The sequence below is a fragment of the Arvicola amphibius genome, chromosome 10, assembly GCF_903992535.2.
Source record: "Arvicola amphibius chromosome 10, mArvAmp1.2, whole genome shotgun sequence".
Taxonomy (NCBI): domain Eukaryota; kingdom Metazoa; phylum Chordata; class Mammalia; order Rodentia; family Cricetidae; genus Arvicola; species Arvicola amphibius.
Genome location: NC_052056.1, coordinates 35,941,883 through 35,956,774, shown reverse-complemented (window position 1 = coordinate 35,956,774; position 14,892 = coordinate 35,941,883). Strand labels below are relative to the sequence as shown.

At 40.0% G+C, this 14,892-nt stretch overlaps 1 protein-coding gene across 2 annotated transcripts in view; it reads right to left on the bottom strand.

Moving 5' to 3' along the window:
* Crybg3 (crystallin beta-gamma domain containing 3) overlaps window positions 1-14,892 on the bottom strand; it is a 119,903-nt gene that overhangs the window by 50,886 nt on the left and 54,125 nt on the right. For both annotated transcript variants that reach the window (XM_038344795.1, XM_038344796.1), the window contains exons 8-12: window positions 10,041-10,177; window positions 9,183-9,297; window positions 8,066-8,101; window positions 5,834-5,967; window positions 2,541-2,667 (exon numbers count right to left, since the gene is read on the bottom strand). In XM_038344795.1, coding sequence (XP_038200723.1) covers window positions 2,541-2,667; window positions 5,834-5,967; window positions 8,066-8,101; window positions 9,183-9,297; window positions 10,041-10,177 — 549 coding nt within the window. The remainder of the gene's footprint in view (window positions 1-2,540; window positions 2,668-5,833; window positions 5,968-8,065; window positions 8,102-9,182; window positions 9,298-10,040; window positions 10,178-14,892) is intronic.

Genomic DNA, 14,892 nt, shown 5'->3' with positions numbered 1-14,892 from the left:
GCCAACGGAGTCCTGCTGAATCTGTTAACTTATAGTGGCCTCCAACTCCACCTGGGTTCAGGGGTCTGAAGACAGACCCCAGATCTGGCAAAGAGCAAAGTCAAACAGCAAAAGTCAATCTAGACAGGCAGCTAGCACAAAACTGAAGGAAAACATGCACACAGAGCACATTTTATTGAGGACGAGAATGAATAAAAATTCCTTGACCCACAGCCTGAACTGCACTGCATGCCTTTCAGTGCTCCACTTTCTTAAAGAGCAATCAGCTACACGTGAACATCTGAGTGACTCATTTGGAACTGGGAATGCATTTCTCCTCGTCCTCTTCAAATCGCTAACTGGCACAGTTCCCATTATCCCAGAGGAACATATCCGCTATTTGACCTTAGCAAATCCGGAGTGTTCCGTGTAGTGCAGCCAGGGTCTCTGAACTGACGCCACACGACACAGCTTTCCTGCCTGTTCACAAGGAGATTTCACATGACTTTTAACCCAGACTGGGACTGCCTCGCTTCCCCCTCTCCCAGGTTACAGACACCCCAGCCTATGGGGAAAAGATACGTCATACCAGACCAGGGTCACAATCACACCTTCCCACTTATGGGCCTGGCTGAGGAACACACAGTTTTTCAAAATGTAACTTGAACACCATGTCTTTAAAGACGTTTGACAATGTATACATACATTTTAGTGCATAGTTCTTTTAGTATAAATCTAAAATCTAAAATTTAAATCTAGAAATGAATAGTTCTTTCAGTATAATTAATTTGGATGCACATTAGTGATAGACTTCTAGGAAAGTATCTGAAAGTCATGTAAACATATTATGTCTGTGTACCGTCCTGACCTATATGAATAGTTACCAGTGACTTAACAAGCCTAATAAGCCTTTGATGGAATGAAATCCTCTTTTCTGCTGTGAAGGTTCTCTTTAAGGCCATGTATTTGTTATGAATCTTAATGTAAATATCTGATATGCAGGATATCTAATATGCCAACCCCGTGAAAGGGTCCGTCGACCCTCAGGTTGAGAACCATTACTGGAGATACTTCAAAAAGGTTGAGAGGGCTGCTCAGGGTGACACACCATGTTTGATAAGCCCCAAATCCCAGGAACGCTGTGGCATCCATCCATCCTCTCTCTGGCTGCCTGGAATTCTGTGATACTCCAGACCTCTCAGGTCCGGCATCGCTGCTCTCTTAACTATCCTACTTCTTCACAGAGTCACCAAAGCACTCTTCCTAAGCCACTAATTTTCTAATGTCCACTGGGCCTAAAAGTTCACCAGTGACTCAATCAGTTCAGGAATGAATCGGAACTCTTCCCTGGCCCTAGGCCTTCATTCGCTGTACTCATCCTTCCAAAGTTCTCTCTTACATCCTGAATTAACACATCTAACATACATCTCTAAACACACACCTTAGTCGCATGGAAGTTTCTCAACTAGGCACTGTGAGAATCTGTAGGCCCTGACATTCTTTACTACTACTACTACTATTGTTGTTGTTGTTGTTGTCGGTGGTGGTGGTGGTGTGTGCGCGCACACACACACACACACACACACACACACACGTCAGAAGACAACCTAAGGGAGTCAATTTCCTCCTTCCACCACGTGCATCCTGGGGATTGAACTCAGGTCATCAGGCTTGGCAGCAAGGACTTCTACCAATGAGCGATCCTAGTAGCCCATCCTGTTACTCTTCATTGTTGGGGAGACCTGCACAACACAGGGTTACAGCAGGATTTCCTGGCTTCTACCCACTAGATGTCAGTAGATCCACGTCCCCTGAAATATCAACAATCCAAAACATCTCCAGATAGTGTCACATGGATAAAGATTACCTTCAGCTGAGAACCTATGGCGTAAACTCTCAACTTCACCCACTAGCGTGGGCCAATCTCTTGCTATAAAATAACACGTCTGTCTTCCTTTCATGCAATCTGTCCATCCTGGAAACTTTTCACTCCAGTGACTGTGAGCAGGAGCCTCAGCTAAGCCATCATCTGTTCTATGCAGAGGGAGAACTGACCAAATGACTCTTTTATGGATATCCGAGTACTTACGCTATTTATCTCTATGCTATTTCCCTACCAGACTGCCGGCTCTGGATGTTGGTATGGGGGCCTCTGGCTACTATATGCTGTGTTTATCACAATACACCTAACAAAGGAGGTACTCAAAAATAATGGACTCAATGGATGAAAAAGTAAAGAGTAATCCAGGTGTAGAGGTATACACATTCAATGCCAGCACTCAGAAGGCAGAGGCAGGAAGATCTCTGGGAGTTGTAGGCTAGCCTGATTTACAGCGTGAGTTCCAGACCAGTCAAGGCTACACAGTGAAAGGCTGTCTCAAAAACTAAAGGAAAATAAAAACTGTAAAATACAGATACTTTATAATAATCACCACAGGCAAGAAAAACAGGCAAGTCCTGTTCTGTTGGATACTGCTGACATCAGGCTCTATCAGAAATCATGTCTCATTTTTATGAAAATATAAAACAGGTACAAATTAATGTTAAGAAAGCAAACTCACAGCTTGTAGGTACCGGAAAGACATGATGGGACCACTCAATGCCCCACAAACACTGCTATCTTCAAAGTCTCCTTCTTCAAGTAGGAATTGCTGGCCTTTGAAATGTTCCTTTTCATAGGCAACCCACCTAGAAACACAGGAGACTTAAGTGAGCCACTGATAAAACTAGTTTTAAGGAAGCAAAAGAGAAAAGTACAATGACAAGGAACAAAGTTATTCATCTAATATTCAAAATGACCTTGTTTGTTTTCAGGCACAAAGATGGGCAAATGGTACGCATCTCGTGGATCAATAACTTTTATAGAGTGGAAACGTTTCCCAACAAAAGGTTAATTGTAGCATTGCAACAGAGCAAGCTCATTAAGTGTTTGTGAAATGACTAGTACTGTGTCTCACCATTGTCAGAGAATAATCTGCCGAGTAGAAATAATGCAAGGTACACACAGCCAATGAGAGAAGTTTCAAACCCGCACTGAAATCCAAGGAAATCATTTTCATTACACCTATTAAGCCTTTCTAGAACCAAGGAAGAACTATTAATCATTTACTCAGGGTTTAAGCCAAAGGAACCCTTCAACCAGCTGCAGATAAAAAACAATACAGGGAGGTTTCCCAAAGAGAAACTGGGAAAGACTACTGAGCTGGAATCCTGTATGTATGGAATGTCTGTCTGTAAATACTTATGGGTGGGAAAGCTTTATCCTAGTGTCTTATCAGTACTCATCATGGAAACAGGAAGCATTTCTGCAGAGTACTTTCCAGGGACACAAGCTTCCTGAGTTCTACTCTCATAGCATCAGGAGACACTGATAAGAACTACAGGCTTTTAGACTGGGAACCTTACCTTTTTATAAAGATTACACCACAGTACCTAATGCAATGTGAGCATAGATGACTCACAAAATGTGCTGCCTAAAAAAAAAAGTAGCCTTTACCTGGATGGTGAAGTAAAGGTGGGACCTTCCAAAGGGATAGCCTGCAAGGTTGACTATTCTTAGCCTCCAAATTAGGAACTTTCAAATTCAGAAACTTGAAGGAAAAAAAAAAGAAGCCCAAGAAGGCTGCCTATTATTATTATTAATTATTCCTTCTCCACCCCTCTGAAGCCGTGTGTATATATAAAACCAAACTCTTTTCATAGAGCACAAATTACTACACATTTGGCCATTCTTCATCTCTCTTTATCTTCTGTTTCTAGGTATATGCAATGCTAGGGAGTGGAATTCCACAGGACGCCGAAAGAGCCTATAAACATACTAGTAAGTTTTAGTGAGTTGAAATACAGACAGTAATAACATGATGATTATAATCTTTTTTTTTTTTTTTTGGTTTTTCGAGACAGGGTCTCTCTGTGGCTTTGGAGCCTGTCCTGGAACTAGCTCTTGTAGACCAGGCTGGTCTCGAACTCACAGAGATCCGCCTGCCTCTGCCTCCCGAGTGCTGGGATTAAAGGCGTGCGCCACCACCGCCCGGCGATGATTATAATCTTAAACTATAATGTGAAAATATATTTCACAGAAAACTTAACACAGTCTAAGCTTTCTTTTGTATCAAGGAAGTTATTTGAAGCCCATTTTGAACTATATTTGACTGAGAAAAATAATGAAGAGTACCAAGACTTTAATGTTAAAAGATGAATTAAGGGTTTTGTTTCTGTTGATTTTGCTTTTGCTTTTTTGTTTGTTTGTTTTTGTTTTGTTTCGTTTTGGCTTTTGGAGACAGTTTCTCTGTGTAGCCCTGGTTGTTCCAGAACTCACTCTGTAGACAAGGATGGCCTTGACCTCACAGAGATCCTCCTGACTGCTGGGATTAAAGGCCTGTGACCTCAGATTCCTTAAGGTGGGGCAGGGATGAAAAAGGACCCACACTCTCCATATATAAAGCTAAACAGCTAAAAGGCCAAGAAATGAGACAAGTGTTGAAAAGCAATCAAGTTAGCTTGTGATTTCTAAGTGAGAGCATCATGTTTTACATAAAACTGAAAGCGTGTATTCTCTATCCCAGGCCATTCTTTGTCTTTTAAAAAAAAAGCAATTGTAAAAAATAACAATATTCATTACACTAAATTTTAGCAGATGACTTTTGAGGCAGCCAATCGGTTTTAAATCCATCTAGGTAACAGGGGAAAACGTTTAGGTCTCAGGAAGAAAAATAGACAAACCTTCTATAGCAGAGTTTTAGCAATACACACGTGTGTTCACAAATCAGGGAACATTAAAATAAACACAGTATTACAAATAAACACAATATACTAAGAGCATATCTACCCAACTTTATCTGTCCTTTCAACACCAAGTAATGTTTTAATTCAGGGATAAGTAATTAAATGATTATCGGCATACCAGACCAAGTATCACTATGACCTACTTATCTTATTAGTATTAGAATTTTCTCCTATTCTCATTAGGCTGGTATGGCAATCATACAGTTCGTACCACAAACTGTGAAAAGAGAACCGTAGGTGACTGCAGACAGGTTCACACCTATGGATATTTTAAAAAGCATCGTTTGCTAGAGGGGCATTAACAAGTTCTATGATATTTCATCAATGCTTGATATTAAAATGAACCACATTCAAAACAACCACCGTGTGAAGGGACATATGAGAATGTTTCTGGATGGATCCCGGCACAGGCCTCTCCACAGCAATTCTGCTATGAGTCAAGTTTCTGCTTGGTGTTTTTACTTCACAAGAACACAAAACAGGCAAAGACCAGTCTGGTTACAAATTTCTTAGGACTTTTGCTAGAGTAATGCCGATTGAGGCTGGGGTCGCAGTGACACCCTTGTGTTGTGTGTATTTAGTGGTTTTGGGTGGTTTCATCCAAGTGCTTCTAGGACAGGAGAAAATGTCAACACCTTTGACTCTGGGATCACAGGGCTTACTCTATTACTTTAATGAGATATCTCACTACCTTAGAGCGTAAGTTAGCCAATATTAACAGATCAAAAGAACAGCAGATTAAGAAGCCAGGCCTTTCCCCAAGCTCATAGTCTGTAAAAAAAATAGAAATTTACTTTGTAATTCTTCTATGGTAGTTTAGAAATGCTAGGTATTGAAATTTTACATTAAATACATAGTATAGTTTCTATTTCAAAATCTTGAAAACCAGTAAGTTTTTAAAACCAATAAGCAGGCCCAATCACTATTAAGTTATGTATTTTACTTACTATATTACAGAAGGGAGATAGATTAAGGTTAAGGTTGGCTAACTTTGTCTTCTTTAGCATACTGTTTGAGCTAATTGCTAAAAGCAGGCTAATAAATCATGTATTGAAAATGTGACACTCACACTCCACCAATGACACGAATTGATCCAATGCCATGGAAGTCCTTATCACTTTTTAAAAACTTAGGGACAGAATCTATATGTTCACTAAATTCTTTGGTATGTCCATGGAAGTGAGGTTTTTCATAAAGGATAACCTGAAAGACACGAAACTGTTATTTAACGTATTCATACTGTGCCATGGATAGACTTTAGTGGCATTAAAGACAAAACATGAATCGGGTGCAACATATGCTTTCAAAGTTAATTTTACAACAGAAAACAGCATTTGACATTCACAAAGTATGCATGCGCCATTGTCATTCTTTGGGCCAATTATTTCTTCTTGTGCTTCTTTCACATCAGTCTGCCTGGCTATTGTTACATTTTTCTGCTTACCCAAACGCTAGGACCACTGTGTAGGCTAAACACTGTGTAGGCCTTATAGCTGGCTCTTGAATTTTCTTTGTATCCTCTTGTGCTGTGAATTCAGCTCATACCCTATAAGGTATGAGATATGAAAAACATTTGGAGCTTCCAGCACATAAAACTAAATGACCTACTGAGTTCAAAACCCAAATATACCTTCTTAGAACACCATGTGCTTTGTATAGTTGTTGATAATCGTTGAAAGGGTGGAGGTACAAAAGTGTTAAATGTAAATGCAATACTTCCTGAAACTAAGAAAGGACTGGGAAGCCAAGCGGTCTGCTAAATGAATATTTTGTTCAAATCTGGGGGTGGAATGCTGAGCAGAGCAGGAAGTGGGTGGACAGCAGTGCAGAACTATTACCGCAGGGCTCTACTGTTTTGATATCTTTACCTCTCAAGGTAAATCCATGGCTGTGGTAACAGGGTGGATCTCTCCACACCTCACCCTTCATCCTTCCTGTGGCTAATGCAAATTATCTGTATACAACTAAAACCAAATATTTTGGTGATAAATCCCTACGCTTAAGTATATAAAACTGTTAAATAAAACTTATACCTTATTTCTAAAAAAAAATATAACATTATCGACCAAAAAAATTACACACTAGCTTTTCCCAGGAAGCTATAATAATCATAGATACGTAACAAAGTTAAAATATATAAATATTATACACACAATGAAGTTTTATTCAGGTTTATTTGCTGCTGGGATGATAGTAAAGTAAAAAGCAGTACTCATGAACAAGCTCTTATGACATCATCAATGTTAATTAATTTCTATTTGGCAAGTTGTGATTACTTATAAAAATCAGTCTACTCATAGAGGCCTACAATGTGTCAAAGTGCAAACACCCCAGGGTAGCTCAGCCTTTCACACTCAAGCTGTGACTCACAACACTTAGAGGCGGCAGCAGGAGTCACATGAGAGAGTGTCACAGGTAATTCTACCCTTATTAGTTAGATCAGCTGCCTGCAACCTTTGCTGCATTTTCAGTCACCTGGGAAACTTTGAAAACTTTCTGGCCTCATTCACAATCACAACAACATATTCAAGAAGGGAGACAAGACTGAAGTTTTCTTAAGACTCAGATGACCCCAGCGTGTGGTGGGGTGTAAGACATGCACTGAGCCATGCAAATTTTAAACGAATCCATCCATGTGACTGAGAAAATCAGTCAGTTCTGTAACTTGTGATGTGGAGGAAAGAAGGGGACCAGAGGCATGGCATCTTACTTTGTGAAAAGCAAGGACGGGGGTCGCCTTCCATACCCACCTCTGGCTGGAGGGGCTACTTCCTATCTTTGAAGGCTGTTTGCATCTCTGAGCACAGAACAGATTTTCTTCCCATCTCCCCTCACACACACACATTTGTAACTATTTCTTCCTCCTGTAACATGCCTGACCCCGTCACTTCTGCCACCCAGTTTGCATTGCCTCTATCCTCCCTTTCAGGCACTCAAACTGACATCCATCCAACAGGAGCTAGCAGTATCTAACTCCTCTGCATTGACCTCTTTCCAAGCATTGTTCTTGAATCCTGCTGAGTTCACTTGAATTCACTTGAGTACCCAGCTTCAGTCTCAGCATGGAAGGAAAATCAAACCTGCCACCTTCTGACAGTGGGTCTGCGGGAGATGACAGCACAAACCTACAGGCCTCTAAGCCATCTTCACTCCCCATTCACAGTCAGACTGGGCTCTCAGCAAACCTTCCACACAGTCACTTCCAACTCCTGCAGCCTCCAGTCATTAGGACGGGCTCATATCAAAGTACTTAAAGATTTGTGGTCAGTCTTCTGAGCTGGCCTAGAAGTTCAAGACTTACCTTCAAGTTCATAGGCATTTCCACTTTTAGTCCGCCCTAAAGGTGACAAGATAATTAAAAGAACAATGTAAATACATAAGAAGGGGGAAAGTAACCAAGTTGTGTGTAAGTTACAAAAATCTCATTAGCTAAGACAATGCAGCAGTCAGCTTTAACTATAGTAAATTCAGAACCCTACAGTAGTCAAAACCAAGTCAGACTGACTGACCTATATTAGCATGGACAGAAATTTTTAAAAGCTTTCACATCAGAACACAAAGGACCTTTAAACAAACACAACCAATTAAAGATTAAATTGCAGCTGTAGAGCATCCCAAACAGAAGGATGGGACTGCTAAAAACTTCAGAAGATACCCTTGGCAGAGCAGATTTCTAAGGCATCCGATAGTCAAACGCATCCCCTAGAATCACTCAGGCTGTCTAAATTAGGGCACAGCACCATCTCCACACCTCCTCCCCCCAGTTCTGCACCACAGCTGATCAGACCTAATGGCCTTGTCACATCGAGACTGTACAGTATAAATAGTAACATCAGTCTCACAAAAGCCCTACCTGCATAACGTTAAAGTGTTAAAAATGCTACTCCACATTCTGATGTTACTTAAAGTTTCTGCATTGTCCTTGTTTCCATTTTCCAAGGCACAGGACCAAGCATATTTTATCACACAGCCTGCACTTAATCGAACCGCTTGCTCCTCAAAAAAAAAAAAAATAAGTAAGCTTGCCACAGAGATGCTGCAGGCCCTTATTTAATCTTTAACTTGGTAAACACTGAAAGAGCAACCAATTTATTATTAATGCTGAGTTTACTATCCATTATTAAACTGGAAGAGAATCTTCTACAACTCATTTTCTAATTAGCATCAACAAGAAAATCTCCAGATTTTAATAAATATTTAAAATTTCATGGAATACTTGTTTTTTAAAAAAATTCTACATATTGTCTGCCAGAGTTCTAAGTAAATGCAAACGTTCTGTATAACATGAACATACAATATACAGTGTGCCAATTCAGTGGTGCATGCTTTTATGTCTTGAGACTGAGGGCTCTCAGCAGTATTCCCTCTGTGGGGGTGGGTGCCGGGGAAGAGGACTGCCTCAGGCTGAATCTGCTTACCATTTGAAGAGGATGCAGTGATTTCATTTCTGCTGCAGAAATCTCAAAGAGCCCCTGGTCCTCCTCCAAAATTGTAGCTTGCCCCTTAAAATTAATATCTGGGTAGGCCAGCCAACTAGACAAGGTACAAATGGTTGGTTACAGTATGATAATAATGCTTCAGTTTGGTTCTATAAGAGGAAAGGGGGCCATCAAGAAATTCCAGGATTACACTAATAAGATGTAGCAAAGTATTAGCATATGATGAGGAATGGTCACATGTTCTTAAGCGCTTACATTATTAATTTCTGCCCTAGAATTTTCTAAGACCTAAAATGTGTGGTACCCTTAATGACAGCAGATGACAACTTAGAAAACAACACTCAACAGCCAATCTTTGCTTGCAGCTAGCCCCACAGGGTGGATCACTCATCAACAAGGCAAGAATGACTCACCTTGGCCTTTCAGGAACAGGGAAGTAAAACACAAAGCAGTGGCTATGCTGGTTTGGGAAATGGTCAACTGAAAGAATCAACAGTTAACACAAGCCAGACATCCTTTAGGGTCTAAGTTTTTAAGTCAGGGACATGTTTTTACTTCCCAGTTCCCAAATGTGTTTGATAAAAAGACAATGTGATCCATCTACCAAGAAGGCTGGGGACTCTCTACCTGCTCCTTGGAGTCATACATCAAAGCCTTAATTGGATCCAAAAAAGGACAGCATCGGTTTTAAACCAGGAAGTAGTCTTTCTTGGGGATCCGGAAGCATAAACAACACTAACTGAAACCTCAGAATTCATAAGTCATCTACTGAAATGTGAAGCAAAAAGGTTAACTGGTGGCCATTAATTGCTACAACTGAGAAAAGCTGACACATACACTCCCGACTTCACCATGAAGGACGCAGACTTGGGGATGTTCAGTTCATCCAGGTTGGGCACAGCTCGATGGATGTAGATAGGGCAGCACCCAGGGTCAGACTCGGGACACAGCTCTATCTCTGGAATGCTGCAATCCTGGAAAAGAAAAACTGCCTTTGAAATCATCTAGAGACACACAGGCTGGTGTTGTAAACACCCTGGACACACGGTTACAATGCCTTCATTGTGCACTGGGAAGTCTCCATGAAGCAACCCAAGGGAGAAACTGGTGAGCCTTAAGCAAATTTTTTTTTAAAAAAAAAGCTTTCCTTGGGAATCGAATGAAGAATGCAACAATCACATGAACGTTGCTGGAAAAACTACTGTCTTGCTTTTTTTTTTTTCTTTTTTTTTTTTTTTTTTTTGCTTCATTTTTAAAATACTTGTCCCACTAAGAATGACTCAGTTACTAAACGATTTGAGTGCCAAAGGCCTGCAGCTTCCTTCTCAGGAGCCTAACAAAGCCTAAAGGGCGGAAAGGACTTAAAGAAAAGCTGATCTCCTGGGGGACATAAAAAACAAATAATGGAGAGGCCCTGCCCCTCTGCTGTGTTTATCTAATTTTCATCAACAAAGGAGAAGGAACTAGAGGTGAGGGGAAAGGAAATGTGTTTTCCTACTTGTGGGACTCTTATTTGTTCAGTGCAAGTTGGCTTGATGATAAAAGATATTATGAAGTTTGACTCTGTCCCACCCTTTAAAGATGGGACACCCACTGTCAGACCTTCCTTTAACACTACACTTGCCAGGCTCTTTTTAATCCACTTCTGGTACAAACTGCAGGAGTAACCGCAACCCACAACTACGAGTCAGGCGAGAGCACCTTTAAACCCTGAACTTCTAAGAGCACCACTCCCTGGATCAATACACATCAGATTGCTTTTTGGTTTTGGTTTTCTACAGCATCAGGACCCACACTCGCTTTCCAGAGCTCGGCAGTCACACCCCAACACTGGCCTCTGGAAGTTTTATACATGCTGTTCATGATGCATCTAAAGAGACAGCCTTCTTTATTAAAGGAAATTTCTTATAATATCTAATAATCTCTTGAATGATGTTTAAAAATACTGTCTCTTCTTAAGGAATTAGAATCACAATCATTTTTCCCTTTTCCAATATTACAGATACCATTCTGTTCAAACATACAACCTTAGATACTCAAGAGTGATTAATCATACAAATCAAGTTTCAGTAACCTATTTCTCACCTCTAATGCTTGACATACAAATAAAGGCATTTTAATAAAATGAGTATATGCAACAATCAAAGATACCACTAACTACAGACTGGGCAACTTCCTTCTAATTAGAGGTTTTACTATTTTGAATTTTTTAAACTTTCCACTTATTTAGTTTTCAATTGTTCTCAATTATAAATGAAGTAATTTAAGATACCAACTAGAATATGCTATCCTAGGGAATTAGGTACCAAACAGATTTTATTAGTGAAAATGTGTTATCGCCATTGTCTTTCCAAAAATGAGGCAATTTAAGGAAGAAAAGAAAGAAGTCTCACTCTAAAACTAGGAAAGTACTAACTAGCAGGGCATGTATATTATATATAATTATAACATGTGGACTGTGATGTTTTCCTTCAGATATACTTCTGAAACCAAGCAAATTTATACATCTCCTTTTCAGAAATAAGCCCCTAAATTGCAGTGAACTAAAGTAGCACAACCTAAATGGCCTTTAAAATAGGAAAGTTTACGTCCTTCTGAAGCTTCACTTTACAATTAGCCAGAAATACAAAGAACTGTCACCTGTCAATCTTCAACCATCTGTGGTGTGCGGTTGATAGAGAGTGCTGCTAATGCTACCTCAAATGCTGTGGTCCTAATGGTCCCCTGGGGAGCGGAGGTACAGTCGTGGAATACAGAACTAAATGTCTCACACAAGCAAGTTTCCTCCGCATTGTGTTGCACAAACAATGTCTGGGTGGTGGACTTTAAAAGGGAAAAGGCTAAGAGGCATTCGTGTCTACAGTAACACAGAAGGAAATGGCAAGGCCACCAAAGCATAATGACAGCTCAAGCAAACGATGAGAACAAAAGGGAGAAGCCTTTCTTTCATCCTCACATACGACAAATGCAAGATTCAAGGTGACTGAAAGAGATTCCACTAAGCTGTCTTTGGGGTGAGTATTCACAAAAACAGCCATCTTTTCAAGACTCGTATAATTACTGATGGGCAAAGGCAGTCAAACTCTTGCGACTAGAGGGTCCTTTATGGTAACTTAGCAACGATAAACAAGATGACTCAATAGTGTGCAGGCTTTATTCAATACTTATCCAAGCATGCTATATTTTGCAAATGTATCTTGGTAAAGTCTCAATGATTAATATATGCAAGTTAAGGTTATCGAGGAGAAACAGTAAGAATGAATTGTAGTTAATAAAAAGGGTAAAAAGAATGATCAGTTTTTCTCCATCTTGTACAAGACGCCTTTAGTCTAACAACAATCTCTCTTCAGGGTTCACTAATGTCAGCATTAACCCTAGTGATTTCTGGTCAGAACGAAAGGATCGTACCTTTGAAACAGATGTGCAAGGAATAAATAGTAAACAAGGAAATTTACAACACTGGCTCTGATTTCAGAAAAGACTGCATTGGAGTCACTGTGTTGTCACCCCCAACCCTAATCATTTTCATTGGCTGCAAATAATGACCCTTAAATAGTATCAACACATGCTGAACACTGAAGGTCCCTGCTGCATTTGTTTACAATCACGTGAAGACATCATTAAATCAGGACCTTAAGTTCAGAGGAGAGCAACTAAAATCAAGATGATGAAGCAAGGTAACGTTGGCTGAGACAAGTCTAGGCAGGACAAGAGCTGCCATGAGAAAGAAGGTATCCCTAGGCAGAATTCTGACACAGCTGGAGAAGAAAGGAGTTCCATGCCCGGCTCTTACTTTCTAAAATATACATTTTCTGCTTGAGGTTTAATAGTTTCATTTTCCTCCCATACTAAAAGTTGGTTTGTTGAAGACATGTGATCAATCACACTACAACTGAAAAAAGAAATGACTCAATGATCAAACAATGGAAGAAAGAAAAAAATGTGAGCATGACTCATTTTTTCGTATAATATATTCTAAGCAAAAGGTAGATGTGCAAATATGTATTTAAATTTCTATACTCAGCAGATTAAATTTGTTTTATCGTGCTCTTGTTTTATTTAGTAAAGTTGCAAGACTGGCTGGTTGCCAAATCTTCTCCACTTTTCCCCCACTAGGTTTGGCTTTGTACCCGACAGTCACAAGGAAGCCACAAAACCACAAGCTATGCAAATCTCAGAGGTTCCACCTATACCTTGATAATTCATCTGAGGAAACTTTTACTAGGTTTGATGATTAAATGACCACTTAAATGGCTTTGCAGACACTGTCACAGCTAGTTCCAAAAATGAAAGAAGACACTGTCTTCTCTGCCATTGACCCATTAATGCTCTCCCATTTGTTTGACCAAAGAGGCTCTGCCAAGCCTCACTCATCTACCACACTAATTCTTGTTCTTCTGTTCAAGATTCTATCTCAGATGCACCTTATTTTGGTGGTGCCTTTTCCCTGCATGTCCTGGGCGTACTTCCCAAGTCAAATTCTTCTCTAGACTTCAAGCAACCTGAAATAAGACTCAAAGACTGCAATAAGTCTATTCCCACTGCCCCCTACAGGCATCAAGTCTATAAGCAGTCACAAATACTTGTTAGATATGAATTTGTTCGTAGTTCTGATTCATATATAATACATATAGACACATAATTATAACTTGAGTATTTCTATATACTACCTTTAATTTTTCTCTACAACTATCAATAACATGGATCAAATCATGAAATATTTCTACACAATTGGTAGCTTTTAAAATTTTCTTCAGAAATTCATACTTGAGCACTGAATATATATCCCTTCCTCCCACTCCAATTCCTCCTGTGCTCCTCAACCTCCTAAATTACCTTATTCTCTTAATTACTATTGTTATATGCACATGCACGCACACACGTGCACACACACACACACACACACACACACACACACCCTCCATATCTATGGTCACCACATAAGTAACTATGCTATATCATGTCTTATGTTTTGATGACATGGAGACGGTATCCTATTCTTATCTGAGGTCTGCCCTGATCAGTAATCACTCCTCCTCTAGCCAACACAGAGCCTTGTTGTGGAATAATATCACTTTAACTGTGTAAAGGTGTGTTATATTTGTTTATGCTGCATTTGTTTAATAGTGTAAAGAGGTGTTGCCTTGCCTTCCCAAGGCACTTGATTGGTCCAATAAAAAACTGAACGGCCAATAGCTAGGCAAAGGAGATAAAGGCTGGGCTGGTGGGCAGACAGAATAAGTAAGAGGTGGAATCTAGGCTTGAGAGGAGAGAGAATAAGGGAAAAAGAAAGAGTGGCCAAGGGTCGGCCAGCCAGCCATGGAGTAGGGCATACAGAATGAAAGAAAGGTAAAAAGTCCCAAGGCAAAATGTAGATTAAGAGAAACAGGTTAAATTAAGTTATAAGAGCTAGTGGGACAAGCATAAAGTGGAACATTCACAACTAAAAGTCTCTGTGTCTTTATATGGGAGCTGGTAGCAGCCCAAAAGAAAGCCTGCCACCGAGGCTCTGTGCTGGAAGACCTCCCTCATCTTCAACAACTTTCTAAAAAAAACAAAAACTGAACAGCAACACTTTTATTTTCTCTCCCAATTTTTCCTTCTCTAACATGCCCAGCACATTTACATATATACACACACACCCACGTACAGGCAAACACACATGCAACACAGTCATATTAAGTAGCAG